The sequence below is a fragment of the Protobothrops mucrosquamatus genome, unplaced genomic scaffold, assembly GCF_001527695.2.
Source record: "Protobothrops mucrosquamatus isolate PMUCROS unplaced genomic scaffold, P.Mucros_1.0 scaffold1701, whole genome shotgun sequence".
Taxonomy (NCBI): Eukaryota; Metazoa; Chordata; class Lepidosauria; order Squamata; family Viperidae; genus Protobothrops; species Protobothrops mucrosquamatus.
In genome coordinates, this window is record NW_015387853.1 from 59,751 (window position 1) to 83,940 (window position 24,190).

Sequence of the window (24,190 nt, forward strand, 5' to 3'; positions counted from 1 at the left end):
GACAGAGTCCTGACTTCTCGAGCCTAGGAGACGGGCAGGAAAGTCAAACAGAAGTCACAAGACAACCACAGGTCAATTCACCTAGTGTGGGAAGCAACGGGGAAAACACTACAAGTTCCCCAGGTCCGAGAAGGTCGCTAAGGGTCAAAGGCCCTCCCAAATACCTTGCAGATTACGTAAGGTGAGCATGTAAATAGCAATAACTGAACTAGAGGTCCAGGCTGGTTGACTCTACGGAAACGATGTTGGGGCCATTGGGTCTCTGTACGACGGAACAGCCCCACACCTTACACACACTGTGTGACATTAACTCAACAGCTAATTATATAAACCATTACTATGTTGGCGTCCATGTGGGCACAGTATTATTTCATCTAGGGGGGAGGGGTGTTGTGTCCTGAGCCTGCAAAAGCAGGCTCGGGACGTTGCAAGAGTCCCGGGTATTTGCAAAAGCTGCCCGGGACCAGACTGAGTGGCGCCAGCCTTGCGCGCATGCGCAAGGCGGGAAAAGACCGCCTTGTGATTGGTTGGATTTGCCCGGGGATCAGAAGGTATAAATAGAGGCCTGTGTGCCTCTGCTCGGGTTGTTCGTAGATTGGAAGCAGAGAATAAAGACTTGTTAGAAATGCATCGTCTCAAGCGCCATTATTCTCCGGACTTGATAGATAGATAGATAGATAGATAGATAGATAGATAGATAGATAGATAGATAGATAGATAGATAGATAGATAGATAGATAGATGATTGATAGATAGATAGATAGATAGATAGATAGATAGATAGATAGATAGATAGGCAGATAGATGGAATGGAGTGGAATAGAATAGAAAAATTTATTGCCTGCTGGCTGGGACCAACTTGCCTTTGTATTTTGTGCCAGAGGGCTACTGAGGAATGAGGACTACTGGGGGAGGGGGAGGAAGAGGAGGGGGAAAGAACCATACATAGATTTATTATACTATAAATGATGCCCTAATTTTCTTATTCCTATCACATTATTCATGTAATAAACTATTTTTTTCTTTTAAATCTAAGCTGACATGAAGGAAGGAAGGTTATCAAGCTCTGGGACCTTAATTAATTGCTTGGAACCCTTTGGTGGGTGGCTGCTACTGCCTGAAACTGACCAGACTTTAATCAGTTTCACACTGAGGACTTTTGTATAATAAAGGAGCACATTGGTTAGAAAATGATTTTTTTAATTATCATTTTCTATCGTCATATTTATGAACAGTTGCTCTCTGAGACAATTGCTTAACAAGGGATACCTGTATAAATATGTCTTTGATAAGGTATTCCATTCTGATTAAGATAATATTGTGGCCTCAAATGAAATAAGGTTATACCTTTTAACATTTGGGGGGGGGAAATGTTTCAGTGAAAGTATGTGTGACCAATTTTGGTTTTTTTTTCTTTTTATTAAAGCAGTAAAATAAAACCTGTTCAAATGAAATTTATTTTCAAACCGACATGATTACCATCTCACAAAAGTGTTATTGGATATGAATAAATAGTGGCAGATTTCAGCTAGGAAGCAACAGTTCTGATCAAAAGACAGAGACAGTAAAACCTCAATTCACAGATTACAATTCAGTGGACTTGATATACTGTAAACAAATTTTTGCTTAGTTTTACCCTTAAACAATGAACATTGTTTCCAAAATAATAAAGATCATTTATAAAAATACATTATTTGTGTCTATTTCCACTTATACATTTAAGCAAATGCTATAAATTGACACAAAATGATTGACTTCGTTTTAATACAAAAATTCAAATATAATGGGTATTCAACTTAATGGATACCCTTTTCTCCTCAAAATGGTCTGTTAAATTGAAGTTTTATTGTATATTGAAAAAGCAGGTTTGATTACAAGAGATGGTAAGAAATAGTAGATGAAAGATCAGCTGCGATAATTGTTATAATATAAATGTGGTATTTGGGTGAAATGTGAAGAAGGATTAAAGCAGCAGTCCCCAACCTTTGTGGTTTGGCGGGCCGGCTTGGGGGAGGGAGAGGGGAATTAGTTTATGTGAGAAGCGAGCCAGCACACATGTGCATGCACGCACGGCTCCATTTGCATAAGTTGAGCAATGTGCATGTGTACACACAGACCTGGCCAACCTCTTGCACAAGTTGAGCTGTATACATGCACTGGCCCTCTGCTTACGTGACCCGGTTCCGAATAGGCTGTGGCCCGGTAGTGGGCCATGCCCGGGGGTTGGGGACCCCTGAATTAAAGTATTGTTATCTACTTGTACTTGTTTATCTGCCATGTAAAGCTTAAAGAGATTCAGTACCTGACTCAGATCAGAAATGTCCTTATTTCTAAGTTTGTTTTTCCAGAAACCTGACAGCATATTATTCTTGAAGGAAGCACAGTTGAGAAGACAAAGTTATTTTTCCATGCAGTCACCCCTAAGTATTCATATAAAATTTCAAACCTGAAGTTAAACAGTCCCTTTTAGAAATGTGACTTTTGAAAAAAAATTAGTATTGACAGTTAAGAAATGATGTTAACATTTGAGGGCACTGATCAAAGTCAGATCTTAGCTGCACATTCAGATTCCCTGGAGTGGAATTTTCTGGGGTTTTTTTAAGGGGAAAGAGACACACTTGATGTTCAGGCTTGTACATCATAAGTACACATTAGTTAAAAAAGGAGACTTGTGATAAACTGGCTCCATGTTTTCAGGCTAGAACCTGTTTTTTCCCCAAATAAATTAAACAAAATGACTACTACTTATATAACTATTAGTGCAGGTTGTTAAAAAAAAGTCTTTTGATTTGAGCCCAAATTCTGGTGGCTTCATGGACATATTCCTATTATTTTCTTGGCAACAGTTAAAGTAAGGTGTACTTTAATTTAGCACAAAGCAACTGCCTACCTAGATCAATATTTCTCAACCTTTGCAACTTTAAGACATGTGGACTTCAACTTCAATTCTGAGAGTTGAAGTCTACACATTTTAAAGTTGCCAAGGTTGAGACACACTAGCCTAGATTATAAACATAGAACTAGATGCATCCAATTCCTTAAAAAACCACATACAACTGTACAAGCCAAATCATTAAGAAATCATGACTAATTGTACATTTATAAGGAAGTGTGTCTTACTGAATCCAATGGGACTTATTCTTTAGTTTGGGATTACATCCTTTGGTGATTTAATAATCAACTTTTTAGATTTCTTTCAGAAGTACTATTTTGAGAAGTGTATAAGAAACACTAAGAATATTTGCTTTCTTCCAAACTTTGTACCTCGTCCATAGTGCAGCTCTTCCTTTTCCTTGTCCTGGGTACTTTAAGAGTCACTGTGGAAGGACTTCCTTGATGCTTTACTTCCATCTTGTTGGGCTGCAAAGGTGAAAACTGAATTTCCATTTCAGGTTTTGGAAAGCGGCTAATTTGTTCACTCTCAGAAGACACTTCATAAGAATCTAAGACAGCATCTGGTTGGTCCTACAAGTATAACAACATGACATAAAATGGAAAGCAGAAGAAAATACTATTAGATTTGCCCTTAAAATGAGGAGCAAAACAGACAATTTCAGAAAATGATCAGAAATCTCTAAGGAAAAGTGACTCTGTTGCACAATCTATGTCATTGTTCAAATCTTTGCAGTAAGTCTTTCACTGTGATATCAAAAACTTGTCCTATCAAAGGAGAACTCAGTGAAGTACAGTTTTACTGCAGGACAGAACATTGAAAAGCAGCACAGAAGTGCATCAATAAACCTCAAGTGATTTACTCCCAGAAGACCAGTTTCATTTGAAAACTAAACAACTTTCAGTGAAGCAAAATCCAACAGCAAGAAGCAGAATGCTTTGACAGCCTCAATTCTATATCCATATATCTATTCTAGGATTAAATACCATTGGGCAAAATGTCATCTTGGCTAGATAGGCCTTTTTTTAATAATTATCTTGGAATCAGTTTTGACTCCTGCTAACTGTGTGAACCAGTCTCTGCAGTTTTCTTGGCAAGATATTTGAAAATGGTTTGCTATCGCCTCCTCCCTAGGGCTGAGAGAGAATGACTTGCTTAAGGTTATCCAGCAGGTTTGTTTCCTAAAGCAGGCAAACTCACAATCTCCTTGTTTCTAGGCTGAGGCCCTAGCCACTATGCCAAACAAGACGGGTGCTTACCAAAATATTATCTCCTGAAGATACCTTGCTAGACTGTTGCAGTAATGAGCCATTTCCAATAGTGTTGCAATTTGACAAGTTAGCTTGTTTTTCTTTAAGCTATGGAAGAAAGAATTTGACGGGACTTTAAGATCTGCATTGTTCAGAAATGCACATGGTTTTGTTGCCACCAATGGTGTAAGAGGCCAAGAGGAGAAATCTACCGTATTTTTCGCTCTATAAGATGCACTTCCCCCCCCCCAAAAAATGGGGGAAAATGTCTGTGCATCTTATGGAGCGAATGCCGCCTGGAGCTGAAGCCTGAGTGCAGGGGAGGAGAACATATACTGGCCGGGAAGCAAGGAGAGCCCTCCCCCAGGGACTCATTTCAGATTTACGCCGCAAAAGTTTTTCTCGCGCAGAGGAGAGAGAAAAAACAATTGTGGAACACTCGGGAATCCCTTGCAAGGCACCAGGTACCTTGGTGCTTATTTCCTAATGCCTTCCCCCCCCCCCCGTGTTTTCTGCTCCACCCCGAATTCTCCTCCCTTCCAGTCTCCTTAAGCAGCCATTTATGGTCTTAATACAGCCCTCAGTCTGTCTCCCTTTCCACACCCCCTAAAATTCTTCCTTCAGGCAGGCTTCCAGAGGTCGGCTGGCAGGATGCAGGTAACCCCTCCCCCCTGTCCTGCCGCCTCCCACGGCGCCGCTCCGCATCCCGTGCCTCAAGCCCCCGTGTCACAGAACTGCTGGCGTTATGCATGGATGGAAGACTTTTTCTTTTACAAATGGGGCGGGTGGGCCCGACATTCGTGGGCAGGCAGGACCCTGCCCGCCGAGTCGCCGCCTCCCCATCGCCCTCCGCCAGCCGGCTCCGTCGCCAGCCCTCCCAGCTGACAAGCGCAGGAGTTCAGCGCTGCGGCGGCCTCCCCTCCGCCCTCCGCACCGGCCAAAGCTTTGCCTGACGTTCCAGCTGACCGGCGCAGGTCTGGGGGTCGTCAGCCTGCCCACCCCCCTTTCTTATTATATAGGTCAACCGCTTGTCCTCCTCCCACCCCCATTATAAAACAACCAGGTTGTAGCCACAACGTGGTTCAGTCCTTCGAGCGAGCCCGCGACAAACACGACGGAATCAGGCTTCTCAAGTTGTTTTGTTCATTTTCCAGGGTGGGTCATGAGATCAGCAGCCCAAAACTGCAATCATTCCGCTCCTGGTAAAACCGCCCCAGCGTTTCTTCCTCGGCTTCAGCGCTAAGAAACGGGCCGCTTTGTCGCCCATCCGAAAATCGAAAGGAGCCAAAGCTGCGAGGAGAGCCTGTGGCGCAAGCAGCCCAAGGCGCCCCTCCCCGTTTCCTCTGCTCTTGCCAAGCGGGCAGGCCTTCCCCCCATCCAAAGAACGGCTGGGTGGGGTCGGGCGGCGGCGGCGCTGCTTCCTTCACCAGGGGCTTTTCGGGGAGCGCTTGAGCAGCGGCTGAGGAGCAGCGGGGTGATGTGGAGCCGGGGCTCGGACGGCCAAAGCAGCCCCGTTTCTCCCCGGGGTCCAAAAGGTGAGGCACCGGCTTTAGAGTGGAAAGAGGGAAGCCTCGAACGCATGGACTTGCGTCCACACGTGCCTGCGCCAACTGATCAAAAGCTCGGCTTGGGCTGCACCCTTTCTCCTCTGAGCTTTAGGGAGCGTAAGGTTTGGTAGGCTTGTCTAGGAACCGCCGTTAGCTTGTGCTAATATTAACTACCGGTATGTGCGTCTTATGGTCAGGTGCGTCTTATAGAGCGAAAAATACGGTGATTTCTACCATAATAGTGCCCTGATTTCTACCATAATATCCTCCTGCTGGAACAGCACTTAATTGCAACTTTATCCTATTTCAAATATCTTGTTTTGTCAATTATATTAATAACATATGCTGTAGAATTATGGGCTATGTCTGCTTGAGAAAAATGGCACCCGAAGAAGCAATTAAAAAAATTAGTTCTAAATAATGCGTCGGGATATCTGGAATCAAATCCATTCTTTAAAAAAGTTTTACAGCAACTGGAAGTTTGCTGTATCAAAAGAACCAGATAAAGCAATCACTTTCTTCTAATAACTATAAAAACAGTTGGCATAACTAGCAGGCAGTTCCTGACTGCATGTGATTTCCAGTATTATGGCAGCCACATTCAACAAAATATAGGCCATTTGGGGTAATATTATTTTTTTCTTGGGTGGGAATAGGATTGGGAGTCATCTGGAAGGCACACTTCCATTTCCATTTTTATAACCCTCTTATTCTTCCCCCCAAAAATTGCAGGGCCAAGATCTGGCCATTGTGATGCTCAACATTGGCAACACAATTCTGAGCCACTGGAAGAGATTATAAATGTGAGCAGTTTGCCTCCAAAACTATTTACTTTCTGTTTTCTCTTCTCCACAGATCTCCCACTAAAGTAAAAATAAAAAATAAACCCAGCTATATCCTTTTAGTGACATCAGATGTGGTTCCCCTAGTTGATTGCAGGAGTAAATTGAGGCCCTCAAAGCAAAAAATAAAATAAAAATGGTGGGCATTGTTTCTTTTTCACACACACATATTCTTTCAACAACAATAACCTACCATTAATAGTCTTTAATTCAGGAATTTAACCAATTTAACAGAGTACAGGCAAAGAAGAACAATTGCTAAAGACCCTAATAGAAAGAATTGTTGTACTGATTTAATCCTTCTAATCCTTCTCTTCCAAACTAAACATAGTTGAAAGTTAACCAGACACTAGAGTCTTGTTCAATTTAGAGAAACTGCTTCAATATTAGATTTTTAAATGAGTAAGCTCTGGAGTGCTTAGCTCACTGAACTAATACTTCATGCTGGATCAGAATACAAGTAGTACAAGATCAATATTCCATATTGTATATATGTGAGGGTTCAATCCTCAACAAAGATTTATTTTGCTCATTTTAGAAATAACCTATTTTCTGGAAGACAGAAATAGTATTTGCAACCATTAGATTACCTCCTGATTTGCCTTCCTGCCAATAAGTTCTCTTTTAAATTTATTTATAATAACTCTTCTCTTTTTGTGCATTACACTCTTTTTGGAAAGGCTTTATGAAACAAAAAGAAAAAAGTATGCTGCAGGATTAGGAAAAGAGAACAAGGGTCCCCAACCCCCGGTCTATGAACCAGCATTGGGCTGTGGCATGCCAGAAACCGGGCCACACAAACAAGCGAAGTCCCATCCATGGGATGCAGGCAGTACGTAAAACCATGCCCCTCCAGTCCGTGAAAAAAACTCTCTTCACGGAACCAGTCCCTAGTGCCCAAAGGGTTGAGGGCCACTGTTCTAAGGATCTTGGTTTCTTGCTCTACCAACGGCTATGAATTGAGTGTTGGATCACCACTGGAGGAAAAAAACAGTTTATGGTATTAGGCTCTTCAGGAAAGCTAATTATGGGTTTGCTTCCCCTTTCTTATTATACTACAGCGTAGATATTGTACAATCCAGAGCTATAATTCTATGAGCTTCTTATCTATAGAGGGACCTTTGCAAGATGGGCTGGGCCTCTGATAATTCATCCATATGCCTGGTGTTAGGTCCTGAACTCTGATCCAGCTTTATATGTTCTCCAGGACAAACTGTAAGTGAGCATATGAATCATTCAGCTGTTGGGTTTTGCTTGGCTGCTTTGGTTTCGACTCACGGGCTGTTTTTCAACTTACAATCCTAAGTCTTGCAGCATGTTCAGAGATGACTATTTCTGGTTGACTGGAAGCTGCTAGTGAGCATCTATCAGCAAAACTGGGGTCCCACATCTGTGGTCCTGGCATGGGATCATTCTTATCACAGGAAAATAGGGCATGCTGCTGGAATTAGATTAGAAGGAATAAAATATTGTTTCATGTTAGATATATACTGGAAAATGTTAACATTAGAGAAAACTATTCAGCTTCTATAACTAGACTCATACCCCAATAGATATTAACATTTGGGAAGAGCCACAGGTTGTGCAGAGGCAATAGAAATGGTCAAGTCTTGAGTGGGATGGGAGAAATTTGCTATATTAGCTTCAGTATAGCATACCAAACCAAAGCTACTCTTAAAGGAATGGAGAACTTTGGAATATAATAGATACAAAGCCAAAATTGCCCCATTCTTATCTGAGACCCACAATGAAAGTAAATCTGCACACACAAAACTTTCCATGGGAGTATTAGGGCAGAACATATTTGCTCTGCCCTAATACTTAATATTTTTGCTTCACGCTAAGACCTCCCCCTTCAGGTGGTCCTCAAAATGGAAGGAAATGCACCACTCCTTTTTGTTGTTGTTAGTTGCGAAGTCGTGTCCGACCCATCGTGACCCCATGGACAATGTTCCTCCAGGCCTTCCTGTCCTCTACCATCTTCTGGAGTCCATTTACGCTCACACCTACTGCTTCAGTGACTCCATCCAGCCACCTCATTCTCTGTCGTCCCCTTCTTCTATTGCCCTCAATCTTTCCCAGCATTAGGCTCTTCTCCAGTGAGTCCTTCCTTCTCATTAGGTGGCCAAAGTACTTGAATTTCAACTTTAGGATCTGGCCTTCTAAAGAGCAGTCAGGGTTGATCTCCTCTAGGACTGACCGGTTTGATCGCCTTGCAATCCAGGGGACTCGCAGGAGTCTTCTCCAGCACCATAGTTCAAAGGCCTCAATTCTTTGGCGCTCAGCCTTTCTTATGGTCCAACTTTCATAGGCATACATTGCAACTGGAAAAACCATGGCCTTGACTATACGTACTTTTGTTGGCAGGGTGATGTCTCTGCTTTTTAGTATGCTAAGAGTAAATCCGCACCCCAGCTAAGAAGACTTAAATTTGTAAACTACCATTACCTGCACCTGCTTAGAGTTACTGGACTCTTCCACCTGAGTTTTTTCTGCTCCATTCGAAATAGTCAACACTGCAGAGACAACATTCTCACATCCAATCTCAATTAGTTCCTTGGAATCATCATCTGGCAATCCTTCAGGGATAGTTTTGTGTTCCTTTACAGGAAAAAAAAGACATTGTATATTTAGCTAAATAGATTCAGACAGGATCAATAAGAACACAATTTAAAACGTAGCGATGTGTGGATCAATATGGGGATTTCAGTACATTTTCTGTTCAATAGTATTTAATTTAAACATATTCTTTATTCATTGCATCTGTAGCCTGGTTTTTCTTTGGGAATGTAAGATGATGTACATGGGGGGTCTCTCCTCGTTCCCTCCCAACATTCCTTTTAAATAAAATAAGCCTACTTGATTATTTGCAAGATCTGTAAACTACCCCAATCAGTGGAGATTCTGGGTAGTGCACAATAAAGCAGAATAAGATCACAAGCAGTAAGCAATAAAAACAAAACATAAAACTAAAAAAAAAAGACTCTTCTACTTCCCTGAGAATGGGGCTCTAGCACGAATGCGAAAGCTCAGAAGACTAAACCTCCCGTCCCAGTGACTGACCCAGATCAGATCCTAAAAAAAGGATACTAGTTAATGTAATTGGTGCTCATTATATTTCAAGGTCAAAGGCAAATTGAAATAGGGAGGTGTTAATGGTCTCAGAAATTGCCCAGGAGGATAGGGTCAACTGTACTTTCAGGAAACCTGTTCCACAGCATGAAGGATATAAATGAAAAGGCCAGCCACCTGGCTCACATCCCCTATACACTGCTTGGGGGGGGGGGGGTTGGTAAGAGACCCTTCCTAAATGTTTGGACCAGATGGTGGGTTTAATTCTGGCAAGGCAGTTCTTGATATTCTGTGCTATGCTATGCTGTGTCGGGTTTTGTAGATAAAATGGAAGTATAGGGTAAGAAAAAGAGATTAGCCAAAAATCAGCCAGGAGTCTGTGATCAAGTAGGAATTTGAATCTTGGTCTATGTAAAGAATAAGAAAGAGGACATTGATAGACATATGCAAGTTCTGTAGAGAGAACAATGGGGGGTGGGGGCAAACATATTTTAAGTTTCCTAGCAGACAGATAATAAGTTGGAAGCAGTTCAGATAGAAACCTCCCTAATTCACAGGAATATAAGAAAGAAGGTACAACATAATCGGACCTGCAAGATTCTGCTTTGATTATCAATTCCAATAATAGTTTTAGCTTTCCCACATGTTCCCCCCCCCCACCTTTTGCCATGGCTATAGATATGCCCTTGCATATCTCTGTCAAGGTGATCTTCCTTATTCTTTTTCCAAGGGGAAAAAAACCAATAAAGTCCAGTTGTCTTTTGAAAAGCCCCTTTTGAGACAACCATGACCTGGATGATAGAGAATCTCCGTAGACATTTAACCTTCCCGTAGAGTTGATCTCCTCATCTGATCTGTCTAGTGGGGCCGCCATCAATCTTGCAAGTCTTTTGCTGTATCTCCTCCTACTTCTTATAGCTCAGTGAATTAGGGAGGTATCTATCTACCTGAGCCACTTCCATATATTAACTTCCATATGTTAGTGCTGGAGACATGGTTTCATGCCCCACCCCACCCCACCACTCTGCTGACTGGTCTTGCACCTCTCCATTAAGATCGTCTTCCTTACTCTCTCTAGTCTTCCTTATTCTCCATGTGGTCATCCCAGAAGACAGCAGTGGTAAACTACTTCTGCATTGTTGGGGGAAAAAAATCCCCATGGACATTAAATCATTGCCAGTGACACTTAGTTCAAGGGAGACTTTACTTTACTTTTTGCTACCTAGCCCTAATTCAACCCTTGGTTCTCACAAAATATTCTGCTCTATGCTCAGTTAGGGCTAAAGCTTTCCTAGGCCACATTTAAGGCTCACAGTGATTCCCCTGTGCAGATAAGGCCAAACATTTTGGACAATTGTTTTTGTAGAATTGCAACATTTAAAAAGGAATGCTTAAAATAAACACCTTCCCAAATCAATTGTTTTTGCCAAAAAAATTAAGTGGCAAATTGGGTGTCTTAAGTCACCGCAAAATCTAAAATATTTATTTGACCTTTAAATGTTCTCCAATTATGTTAAAGGAACTGACTTGGTAGCTTCTCCCTGCATGGCAAAAAAATATCCCTCTAATCCCAGAGAAAAGGTTGTCTGCTTTTACATTATTGTTTTAATTGTGAAAGTGTTGATCTTTAAAACCAGTCTATATTTAAACGCTTTGGAAGACCTTTTGGAAAACCTGCTTATGGGTAATCCTCAACTTACAACCACAATTGGGACAGGATTCTCAGTTGTTGAATGAAGCAGTCTTTAAGCAAGATGCTCATGTTATTGCTTTGCTCAATAACTGCAATCCCAAACTCTCAGTTGTGGTCATTAAGCCATCTCCTGCACCATTAGGACAGAGTGAAAAAGGTGGGTGCCAGAGAGTTTGAGTTCCACATGGAGCTGAAATCTTCCCAATAGGCAGCTCTTTCAGCCAGCCTCCAGAGACAAGAGGCAGTCCTCTTGGCAAGGCGCAACAGCTTGCAACTTTCCTTATCTTACTGCTTTCTGGGAAAGCCAACAAAGATTGCAAATGATCATGGTGTACTTAGCAACCGGTCGTAAGTATGAAATGATTGCCAAGCATCCAGTTCTCGATCATGTGACCAAGGTGTGTAGGCAATATTTTGCAACACTTGGAAGTCCTTTACACATCACAAAGCATCCATTCCAAGGTTATTGTTATTTTGAACCATTGTTCAGCAAATGGTTGTAAATCAAGAATAACCTGTGTCAGAATAAATTCATATTTGTCATTATTATTAGTTCCAACAATGACTTGACAGTTGCAAACCAGCCTATGCTGTGGAAGCACTTAGAACTGGAGAGAGAAGAAAGAGATACAGATTGGTGGTGATTTTGCACCTCCAAAGGTGCAAATTGATTGAAGTTCTTGTGAACTTTCAATCAGCAACTTTAAATATCAAGAGCCTGGCCTGCAGCCAGAGGATATGGAGAATGCCGTGCTTAATTATGTAACTTACAGAGTTCTGTGTATAGCCACTGATAATTTCTTAAAAGCAACCACAGAAAACACTAGTCTTGTGTGAGGGCTGGATTAAAAGAAAAATCCCCCTTGATCAACCCACCATCTTATCTAATTCAGCATTCATCCCCTAATGGCCACCCAGATGTAACTTGGAAATTCTCATAGCCATTCCCCAGAAATTCTTCCTCAGAGAGTCACCATCAAGAGTGAAAACTTGGAAGCTACACGTGACAGTCACACAATGCAAATGTGATTGACATCACTCTTTCTAGTTGGGCAACTAGGCTACACTCCTCTCTGTGTAAGGCAGATCTTTCCTAGTATCAAGTTAGTTGAAGTAGTGTGTCTATTTCCTAATAAATAATGAGTGCATTGTCTCCAGAAGTTTCCTTGTGAAGGTAAAATTATTCTCAAAGCTGTCAACAACTCCCCAAAAAGCTTCCATCAAACATGCCCTCTGGAATGAGGTTTCCTCCTCCTGAAAAAGTCTGGGTGGTTCCCATCCTACTGGTGTTTTGGAGAGGCTTGAAGATCTGGCTCTTCAACCAGGCCTTTGGTTAGGATGGGTATAGCTACCTCCAAGGAGTAGATATGTGTTTTGTTGCTGCCCAGTTTTCCCATCTCTGCTTTCTGGTTTACCTTCTTTTATTGCTACATTCCTTTGTTCTTTTATAATTCTCCTGTTTTCTTATGAGCTGTCATTGGAAATCAGGTGGTGTGTACATCAATTAAACAATGTTGCAAAGTGGCAATAGGCAGACGTGAGTGTTCTTGGAGCATAGATGTCAAAAATGCCAGATGGTCATAAGAACAAGGAAATCAATTTGCATGTATGTACAGATCGACAGGCCTTCGATTACCTTGCCAAGACCACCATCATCTTTTTTTAACCATATCTGTGCTCTCATGATAGGCAAATTGAGAATAGTAGAGGAAAAAGACTTGTGAAGGAGTAACAATACTATACAAACCTTCCCAGAAGATTTCAATATCATCTTTTTCAATTCTTCCATTTCCTTATCTTTCTGTACATTACTTGAGATTAGAGAACTCAGCTGAATTTCCAGAGCTGCCACCAATTCGTCTCTTTCTACCCGCCATCTTTGAAGGTCATGGTCTTTTTCTGCCACAAGTTTTTCCTGGAGAGAAGACATGACAGATGTGTTTGGGTTCATTACGATTCTTTGTAGTTTACAAACATAAAAACAAAGTAAAATATAAAAGCCGATAAAAACAGAAACAACCACAAAACATAAAGTGCTAAATATAATGGTGACCATTCCCCAATGGCCCTTGGGAATGGTCTTTAACTGTCTTTAACTCCGGAAGGCCAACAATGAGGTGGGTGTGTCCATAGATATGATCAAAATTGTTATGATGATGGCTCTGGCAATGCAATCAAAGCTTTGACTGTTTTTCAACTGTAACATACTGCTGTGGCCACCATTTTGACTTTTTTTACCATTCCCCATGGATACCCCTGGCCAACAATGAGGGTGCTAGTGTATGCTAAATCTAATATAGAAAGGAAGATGTTGCATAACCCAGAGACTATCACAGCAAACATTGCTCAAAACCCTCACTTTCCTTCACCTTCCTTATTTGGGAAACCATTAAATAAGTGGAGGATAACTTGAGAGGGCCAACTCAAAGCAAAGGAGGCTATCTTGTAAGTACCTTGGTGCCAACAAGCATTGGGATAAAAGACATATGGGTCAAAACCAACATTTTAGATTGCATCCCAAAACTTATTGGTAACCAAAACAGTAACCTTAAAACATGACTTTTGAGCCTGGAATTCTGATTGTAAGTTGTGGCAGTCATACATCAAGGCACCATGTGACTGCTTTGCTCAATGACTACAAGCCCAGCACTCCGAATTCTGGCTGTTAAGTGATGAATGGGTCATTAAGCAGAGTGTGCCTCAGGGGATGGGGGAGGCCCTGGCATGATTTGGAGAAAGAACCTTCTGAAGGACCGCAAGAACGGCACTTGCTTGCAGGATGGTTCAATGCAGCCTTGGTAGGAAAGCCATGCCTCACATCAACTGGGCATGACTGTAAACAGAACAAACCAAAAGTAAGTGCATAAGGGTGGAGGGGCCAAGGCCTCCAGGACCCAGTTTGCTGCTGGTGAGCCAGCTGGGCAGCTGAGAGGGTGAGGAGAGAGAGGTGAGCGGTTGCAATGTCTCTGCAGCCAATCATAAGGATGGTGGGAGATTGCCAAAGGCCTGGATTTTGATCACATGACCACGAGGGCATTGCAACAGCTATCATTTTGGACAGAGGACTGTTGTAATTTTGAACAATCATGAGTATATTTTGTGTTAACTGTAATTTCTGTGTAATTTTTAAAGGCAGCCTTGCATAGAGTGTCCTGATAGAAATCCTTGGAAATTATTATGATTGGTCATATAGTCAGCCCGATGTTTAGACTATTACAGGTAGTCCTTGACTTACAACAGTTCATTTAGTGACCTTTCGAAGTAACAGTGGCACTAAAGAAGGTGGCTTAGGACCGTTTTTCACACTTACGACCCCTGAAGCATCCCCATGATCACGTGATCAAAATTCTGATGCTTGACAACTGACTAGTATTTATGACGCTTGAAGTATCTCGGTGTCATGTGATTGCCTTTTGCGACCATCTGACAAGCAAAGTCAATGGGGAAGCCAGATTCATTTAACAACGGTGTTACTAATTTAACAACTGCAGTGATTCACTTAACAACTGTGGCAAGAAAGGTTGTAAAATGTGGCTAAACTCACTTAACAACTGTCTCACTTAGCAACAGAAATTTTGGGCCTAATTGTAGTAATAAGTCAAGGACTCCCTGTATTTTTTTTTGTTGAAGGACTTTCTAGTTTTTAAAGCTACAGTGTATTATAACATGTGCATGTGTGTATGAATGTACTCTTACACACATAATTTGTCTATGCACACATGCACAATATTAAAGCACAGGATAAATTGGAAGGCATTCATTCACAAGTCTTTCTCTTGGATTTTTTCAGAGATACAAAGAAAAAGCAAAAATTCACTTACTGCTTCTGTGAGTTGCTTGGCATAATATTCTTTATCTCCAGCAAATTTTTTCATCTCCTTGTTACGGAGAGTTTCTGCTTCTTTCGCCTGAGTTATGAGGAGCGTCTTTTCTGCCAGCCACTTCCTATGATCTGTTTCATGCAGTTCTTTGCATTCCTGTTTTAAAAGGAATCAGAGTTACACCTTTTCTTCTAATGGAAGTGAAAATGCTCTAGAGGCAAAACCATTGAAATTTGAAAATCTCCACTTCCCTTCCCCAAATCCCTCAAAGCATCCTTGCCTGCCTGCCAAAAGAGTGTTTAAATATCAAATCCACCTGTGACACTGAACTCTAGCAGATGACGGCATTATAGAGCATGTTCTGCATTTGTGAGCTCTATCTTCATTTCTCTCATCTTGTTTCATGTCAATTTGAGAAACACAGACTTTATACGAAGCCAATTTTTTCATGAAAATTGTTTGTAATCAAGGAATCACAGGACTTTTCAGTCTTGACCACTATTTGGTGCCAGATCATCCCTTTTTGTCAAGGTAGGGTCAAAAGAGGTAAGATGGAACTCCAATTGTGTGATTCGAGGTTTGCAGGCCCAACATACATAGAAACAAGCAGAGCTTTGACTGCACCACTGTAGCTGCCATCCTGAATTTTTTGACCACACTGGATACCCCTGCTGTATATGCATCCATTCACGTGCATAGGGTGCATATACCGTACATTCACTCCTTTCATACTGGAAAGGGAAATAGGCTTTATTCTATCTCCCATTTATTTGCCTTGAATCAGCTTCTGTTTTCCTTCATGATCCTGCCACAGACTCAATATTCAGCTGAATAAGATTAAGGAGTGGATGTCCCGGTCCTTTTTTACCAATTCTGTTCAAAATGGTGGCTTCCTTCTTGCCAATAGCATTGGATTACAATGTTAGTACCAACCAATTAAGCCCTTCACTTCTAGAGCTGACACCATCCAAAGCAGGGGTCTTCAAACTTGACCCTTTTATGACTTGTGGACTTCAACTCCCAGAATTCCTCAGGCACGCCAAGTTTGAAGACCCCTGATCTAAAGAAATACGTTTTCCCATATATTCTACCCAAGAACCTAAGTATAGTTAGTGGGGAACTGAAATTTGCAAAAATTAGAATCATGCCGTTTTGATCATACTGTTGTAAAAATCCTTGTTTCTTCTGTCAAGACTACCAATGCCAGTTTATTAGGGGATTTTTTTGAGAAACATAAAACATCACATCATCTCCACAAGTAATTTGGCATGAAGTCTCATATTGCCACAGGAATTGATGCATTACCTCCAATTTCTCTTGCGATTCTTTTAATTGTTCGTGAAGCAAGTTTGTGTTTTTTTCATGGCCTTCATTAATGTCTTGTGACCTCAGATCATTCTTCTGCTCCTTTAGTCCATGGTATCTTTTGTCCCATTCTTTCAATTCTACAGCAAAATATGTGCATTAGCAACATGACATACAATTGCAAGAGACCAAATGAATCCCATTAGCAGCAACTGAAGACAGTCACAATTTGCATACAAAGATTACAGCAGGGATCTTCAAACTTGGCCCTTAGTTGACTTGTGGACTTCAACTCCCAGAATTCCTCAGCCAGGCACGCTGAGGAATTCTGGAAGTTGAAGTCCACAAGTCATAAAAGGGCCAGGTTTGAAGACCCCTGGACTACAGAATTCAAGGAACTGGTACAAGTTGAAACTTCAGATGATCAAGAGAGACTGGATTGGTCAAATTTCCTGCCCTGTGAAACCAAGGGTGCAACTTTCATGATTAAATTCTCCTGCAAAGTGCAGATATATCTATATAGGTAGTCCTCGACTTACGACCACAATTGAGCCCAACATTTCTCTTGCTAAGTGAGACATTTGTTGTGAGTTTTGGCCAATTTTACGACCTTTCTTGCCACAGTTGTTAAGTGAATCACTGCAGTTGATAAGTTAGTAAACCGGTGAATCTGGCTTCCCCATTGACTTTGCTTGTCAGAAGGGGGGGGGGCTGAGAGGGAGAGTGACTGGCCCAAAGGTGGGACTAGGTCAGCACCTTAACCACCGCACCAAACTGCCTATCCCAGAACACCAAATTGGCTCTAATATTATTATTATGGTTTATTTCACAGTCAGCCAGATGTTTAGACTGGATTTTGCATTCTTATCTTCCTACTGAATCCTTCCCAAGGTCCTGGGATAGGTAGGTATTGTTTGATCATGTTAAAGGTATCATCAGAGGATTAACTTACTTATACTGTAGTATCCTTACTATAATATTATAATAATAAAAACGCTTGGATGGCATTTAGAAAAAAATCTTAACTGTTGGGTTTTTTTTGCACCCCACCCAAGTCCGCTTGAGTTGACTGGCCATTAAATTTAAAATAATCAAAATCACCATCATTTGCAAAAGCAAAAGCAGCTTTATTTGGAATAGATTACATCCTACAACAATGCCTTTAACTCCATCAAACAGCAACATCCCCCTCTCCCAGGTCATTAGGAAGGACTCTATAGGTGGATAAAAATGTCAAATCCAGTCTAAATATCTGGCTGACTATGCGACCACCTATAAAAACAATTCGAACCTGGCCATTTCTGCCTTGAGTGAGAACTCTTTGCTCGATAGTGCACTGATTTGTTTTCTTGCCTTATCCATGGTATTCTCAGGAGTTTTCTTCAATGCAAAAGTTTAAGGATGCCAATATTCTTTTTATCCTGATTCAAATAGAAGTAAATATGTAAGTTTCTGTCTCTCCAGAAAATTCCAAGGATAGAGCCCTGTTAAGATGTTACAAGCAAAAACAATCGTGTAACATTTTTCATAGATGAAAAACATCTTTAGGACAAACATATTTCATTTAGCTGGCTGGCATGCCTATTTAGTAGTCTTCGTTTAGCAACTGCCTTGATTAGCAATTGTTTGCAGCTACAACAGTGAGAAGGTCGCAAAAGGTGATCCCATGACCTTGGGACCCAGCAACGGTCATAAATACGAACCAGTTGCCAAGCGTCTGAATTGTGATCACGTGATCATGGGGGTGCTGCAAAGGTCGTAACTGTGAAAAATGGTCATTAGTCATTTTTTTCAGTGCCCTTGTAACTTTGAACAGTCACTAAATGAACTATTGTAAGTCAAAGACTGCCTGTAGTTGAAATCTACATCTCAGCTTCAACCGGCCACCTGGCATTTGTGTAAGGGAGCAGAAGGGATAATGTGAATCATCCTCCATTGTAGCTTACCTGCTTTACATTTTTCATTCTCTTCTAACGTGGCCTGAAGCATTTGCTCTTGTTCAGACTGAGTCTGTTCTTGTTCCTCTAAAGTCAGTCTCATGTCTTCAATGATTTTCTCTTTGCAACGTACATCTAAAGTTTGAAATAAAAATGGCTACTCTGTAAACCTTCTTTGCAATCCTTCCATGAAATGAATTCATTCAGGAGCAGGGAGATGCAGCTCTTCCTATAGACCTCAGGACCATTTTTCTAACCCAAGTGATTCCCCGCTTCAGCTTCTGCTATAGGCAGAAAGGAAGCATGCTAGTGGGAGGAGCAGGGATTTTACTGATATAGTACTTCATATCAATACATATAGGTTAACAAAATTATAAAATCCAGGGGGAATAAGAAGCAGAAACATTTAGAAGCATGCACACGTGCACCCCACACACATTCTCATTATCTCTCTGTCTCCTTCCTAGTTGTTACAATACCTTCACGTGATTTCTGGTACTGCTGTGACAGGTCCTCCAGCTTCTTACTCAGATCATCCTGATTTGGACACAGAAATAAAAACACCAGACAGAGACATTAAACTTTTTGTAAAAAAAAAAAAAAAATACCATAAAAACTGGGTAATTCTAAAATCAGAATTGCCTATGTTCAGTTGCAGGTAGCAGTCTTAAATACACATAGTAGTAACCCACATTAAATTCGGACTGTCTTTGAGTGGATCTCTCTGGACCTTCACTGTCTTGGCACGCAAAGCACTGGCTGTCTTCACTAGGAGATTCACATGCAAAGACTGACTGCACTCCAAGGGCCATCTTACGCCGGTCATCGTTAACCCCCCTCCATAATGTTACCAAGATCAAAATATTCTGTGGCACCTTCTTAAATTGCTGGATCGTCCTCTGCTTGAGATCTAGTTCTTCAGTTAGCTGGCCTTTGGCCTTCTCAAGTTCATTAACTTTGCTCCGCAGCAATTTCTCTTCAGCACGCATGGTGCTCACCTGTAAAAAGATTCAATGGGGGTACATTATAACTAGTTGGAGAATGCTACTTTTTCCACATATCTGGGTTACAATTTGAAATACAGAGAAGGAGGACAAATCAAGCATCAATGTGAGCAGACAGATGACTTCCAGCAGGAACATCTGTCCTCTTTTGAAAGCAGAACAAATGGAGCTTCTAATAGCTGAGAGGAAAGAAGACCTTGATCTGGACTAACTGCAAGAAAAAAAGGAAAGAGCCAGAAAAATCTGGAAGTTAATGATAGTTCTGTTACACCAGTGGGGATGGAAATTCCCCAGTGATGCTGGCCTAAACAGGCTTTGAACAAAATCCAAACAAAAGATATCCACCACCACCAACAAACCTTCAAAAGAGGTTCTCAACTGATGACCATAGAAGGCCAATCTGTTTAGTTTCTTCCTGGAATGCAGCAATTTAACCTGATTTTACATCTTCAAGCATGACTAATCAAATTAAGAGTACAGGTAGTCCTCGACTTACGACCAAAATTGAGCCCAAAATTTCTGTTGCTAAGCGAAATATTTGTTAAATGAACTTTGCCCCATTTTACAATAATTAAGTAACACCGTTTTTAATTGAATCTGACCTCCCCATTGATTTTGCAGGTCAGATGGTCGCAAAAGATGATCACATAACGCTGAGACACTGCAACTGTCATAAATAGGAGTCAGTTGTCAAGTGTCTGAATTTAGATCATGTGACCATGGGGATGCTGCAACGGTCGTAAGTGTGAAAACTGGCCATAAGTCACTTTTATGAACCAGTCGCCAAGCTGTAACGATTGCAAGTGTGAAAAATGATCATAAGTCACTTTTTTCAGTGCTGTTGTAACTTTGGACGGTCACTAAATGAACTGTTGTAAGTCGAGAACTACCTGTAAGTGCAGAAAACAAAAGAAGAGTTGCATACAGAATGACGGAAAAAGAATTTTTTTCCCTCTTACAGACCTGTTTTTGAACTTGTTCGATTTGCTTTTTCGTATCAGCCAACTTCTCCTTCAGATCTGCATATTCTTCATCTTTCTGCTGGATTTCTGCTTGCAGATGGGAAGAGAGATCAGTACTCTTTAATAGCTCTTCTTTCAATCTGAAAGAGAAACAAAGAACACCCGTGCACGCGAGTGCAAGAAAGAGAGAATGAACTCTTTTAGGAATAACCCCCTAAGCTGCAGAGTTCTAGTTTAACAAATCAGGAATAGAATAGAGCCAGTGGTGGTATTCAGCCGGTTCGCACCCCTTCGACAGAACTGGTAGCTAATTTTGTTCTTCTCAGATAGGAACAAGCAATTATTTGTGCCTTTAATTTTTCAGTTTGGTCTTTGCCTCCAAGAGCCCCAGGACATATGGGGCCCACTCCAGTATCACTGACTCGTGGCAACCAGTGTTATTTGAATGGGCCCAAAATGTTAATCTCCAATTTTATGAGTTCTGTTAGTTATGTTCACAGGGGTTATAAAAGAAATAGACAGGAGAAACGTAACACACCTATCTGGTATTTGATCAGAACAAAGAAATAATGTCATTTAGGGGGAACTCAGAGAAAACCAAAAGGGGTCAAAAGCTATATGCAGACTATCTATGAGGCATTAGTTCAGGGGTCTTCAAACTAGGCCCTTTTATGACTTGTGGACTTCAACTCCCAGAATTCCTCAGCCAGGCATGCTGGCTGAGGAATTCTGGGAGTTGAAGTCCACAAGTCATAAAAGGGCCAAGTTTGAAGACCCCTGCATTAGTTACACTAAAGCTATGATAGACTATCAACCATGGGTAACAATTGTTAGAAAAAACACTCTAAGGACACTAATTTAGGTTTCTAGAGAAATCTTCTATTTTTCTCTTTCACAAACACAACCGCTTTTGGATTCCAAGCAATTTTATATGGGAAGTCCAGCCAAATCAGCCAAATGTGCAATTTTTGTTATCACTACTTGTGTTCTATGTAGTTCCATGGAGATCTTCTTGCACATTTGATGCCTTTCCAGACAGGTCTGAACAGATTCCTATTGAGAAACAGCCTCTCTAAAATTGCCTAAGCTGTTCAGGGATTTAAAAGTTAAAACTAGCATCTTAAATTATGCAGATACAACAACTAGCAACCTGTAGATCAGAGGTCTTCAAACTTGGCCCTTTTATGACTTGTGGACTTCAACTCCCAGAATTCCTCAGCCAGCGTGCCTGGCTCAGGAATTCTGGGAGTTGAAGTCCACAAGTCATAAAAGAGGCAAGTTTGAAGACCCCTGCTGTAGATCTTTTAACGTGGACTGTACCTTAGCACCTAGCTGCTGCAATTTGCATTAATTGAAGCTTCTAGACAATGGCCAGAAGCAGAGTGCATTAATTTTCTCTTCTAAATACATACATCCTCCCCCATTCAAGATGTGACAGATTGATCTCTTTTTCCAGACTAAAGAACATGACATTTATCTGTTAAATATCATTATTATTTTCAACTTATTTCTCTAATCTAGCAAGATCTTAACTCTATTTCGTTCCTGTCCTGTAAGGCACTAGCTATTCCTGAAGAAGAGCTTTATGCCTTCTTCAGATCTGGTAGACATCCCCTCGCTTCATCATTCAATCATTTAGCAAAAATATTTAATATTAAAAGCCAAAATTTTGGTTTCCTATCTCATGTGGTCTTTTCACATTTGAATCTTCTTTACATTTATCTGACCTACAAGTATTCTTACTTGGAAGGACAAGAGTTACCACTATCTTCAAAAGGGGGGGGGGAAACAACTTCCGGTTTGCTATCACAGCTGCCACCAGAAGACGAGCTCCCTCTTCTGCGTTTGGTTTCGCTCCACTGGGAGACCCTGGAAAGGGTCGAGAGTCGCCCTGTAGGGGTGACAAGCAAGGAGGGGACCCCCGCTTGATAGCGGGAGAGTGGTAGCCCTTCTGCTCGATCCGGGGCAGCCCTCCAAACCGGTGGACAAAAGATCAGCCATAGAAATATGGCTCATCACTAGGCTCTTCTTCTTCTTCTTGTGCCATATCCGTTATCGGACGCTGGCAATCATGTTGGCGATCCTGTTTTTATCAGCAGCTGCACGAAAAAGTGCTGCTGAATTTTGTCTGAACCAGTCCCTTAGATTTTGAAGCCACGATGTTCTTCTTCTGCCTGGACCTCGTTTGCCTTCAATCTTTCCCTGGAGGATTAAATGGAGTATGCTGTATTTTTCTGGCTGTCACATCACATGTCCAAAATATTCTAATTTTCGTTTTTTAATTGTTTTGATGATTTCCCTTGGCTTTCCCAGGCAGCTTATCACCTCATTTCTGATATTGTCAACCCAGCTTATACGTAACAGCCGCCTGTAAATCCACATTTCAAATGTTTCTAGTCTCTTCAGGTGGCCTTCTGTCAGAGACCAACTCTCTACTCCATAGAGCAGGATAGAAAAAATATAGCATCTGACAAGCCTGATTTTCAGTCTTAGGCTAATGTCGTGACTGCAGAAGACCTTTTTCATTTTGAAGAATGCTGTTCGAGCTTTTTCTATCCTTGTCTTTACTTCAACGGTCATGTTCCAGCTTTCATGTAAATTGGAACCGAGGTGTGTGATCCTTTCAACTTTTTCTAGTGGTATTCCTTCTGAATTTATTGGTGGTAAATTAACGGGTTGAATTGAATTGAATTGAATTTATTATATATTTATACCCCGCCCTTCTCCCGGAGGACTCAGGGCGGCTTACAGCCAGTTTAAAAACAGTTTGATACAAATACAAAATATAAAATTTAAGAGAATAATTGTTTGCTGACGACCATGATCTTGGTTTTTGAGGTGTTAAGCTTCAAGCCGTATTTTTCAGATATTTCTGTGACTCTGTTGATGAGGAGCTGAAGGTCTTCATGCTTACTGGCAAGCAGAACTGTATTGTCAGCATATCTTAAGTTGTTGATCCAAACACTGTTTACTTTGATGCCAGCATCAATGTTCTCCAGTGCCTCGTTGAAGATTGACTCAGAGTAGATATTGAACAACAGTGGAGACAGAATACATCCCTGTCTGACCCCTCTTCTTATTTCTACATCAGCTGAGTATTTTTGGCCTAGTCTCACATTTGCTACCTGATGCAATACAGATTCTTTATTATTTGGATGTCTTTGTCATCTAGTCCCCTTTGTCTCAGGATTTCTAATAGTTTGCTGTGTCTTATTTTATCAAAAGCTTTTTCAAAATCAATGAAGCACATGTAAACACTGTGATTGACATCTCTACAACGCTGTGCAAGAACCTGAAAGCTGAACAGTGCATCTCGTGTACCAAGATTGTATCTGAAACCAAATTGTGTGTTACTCTTCAATTTTGTTGTATATTCTTGTGTGAATTATTCTCAGGAATATTTTCAGGGTATGACTCATTAAGCTTATTGTTCTGTATTCGGTACACGTCTTTGCATTTATTTTTGGGGGGATTGTCACAAAGGTTGATTTTAGCCAATCATTTGGTATTTTTCCTGTTTCATATATCTGATTGAAGAGCTGCAGTAAAAAATTCTTCCCATTGTCTTCCAGCAATTTTAAAATTTCTGTGATATCATCGGATCCTGTGGCTTTTCTTGTTTTTGCTATTTTTATTGCATGTTCAACCTCTTCCATAGTGATATTTGGTCCAGTTGTTATACTTCCCATATCTATATCATCCCTCGTCACTAGGCTGCGGACAGCCAAAGTCAAACTTACCACCAGACACTTCTAAAGCAGCACGGATGAGACTACGTGAGATCTGAACCTCTCTTCAATCCTAAGTATTTTCTTCTCCTGTAAAAGCTGCCCAAAGTATCTTTCCCCCTGTGAGGAGAGAGGG

The 24,190-nt window shown here is 41.1% G+C and overlaps 1 protein-coding gene across 1 annotated transcript in view; it reads right to left on the bottom strand.

Moving 5' to 3' along the window:
- KIF20B (kinesin family member 20B) overlaps positions 1–24,190 on the bottom strand; it is an 86,210-nt gene that overhangs the window by 17,404 nt on the left and 44,616 nt on the right. Inside the window, exons 21-30 of the mRNA XM_029285439.1 lie at positions 20,328–20,466; positions 19,236–19,358; positions 18,840–18,897; positions 18,370–18,495; positions 16,424–16,563; positions 15,119–15,274; positions 13,045–13,212; positions 8,987–9,133; positions 4,177–4,251; positions 3,265–3,465 (exon numbers count right to left, since the gene is read on the bottom strand). Coding sequence (XP_029141272.1) covers positions 3,265–3,465; positions 4,177–4,251; positions 8,987–9,133; positions 13,045–13,212; positions 15,119–15,274; positions 16,424–16,563; positions 18,370–18,495; positions 18,840–18,897; positions 19,236–19,358; positions 20,328–20,466 — 1,333 coding nt within the window. The remainder of the gene's footprint in view (positions 1–3,264; positions 3,466–4,176; positions 4,252–8,986; positions 9,134–13,044; positions 13,213–15,118; positions 15,275–16,423; positions 16,564–18,369; positions 18,496–18,839; positions 18,898–19,235; positions 19,359–20,327; positions 20,467–24,190) is intronic.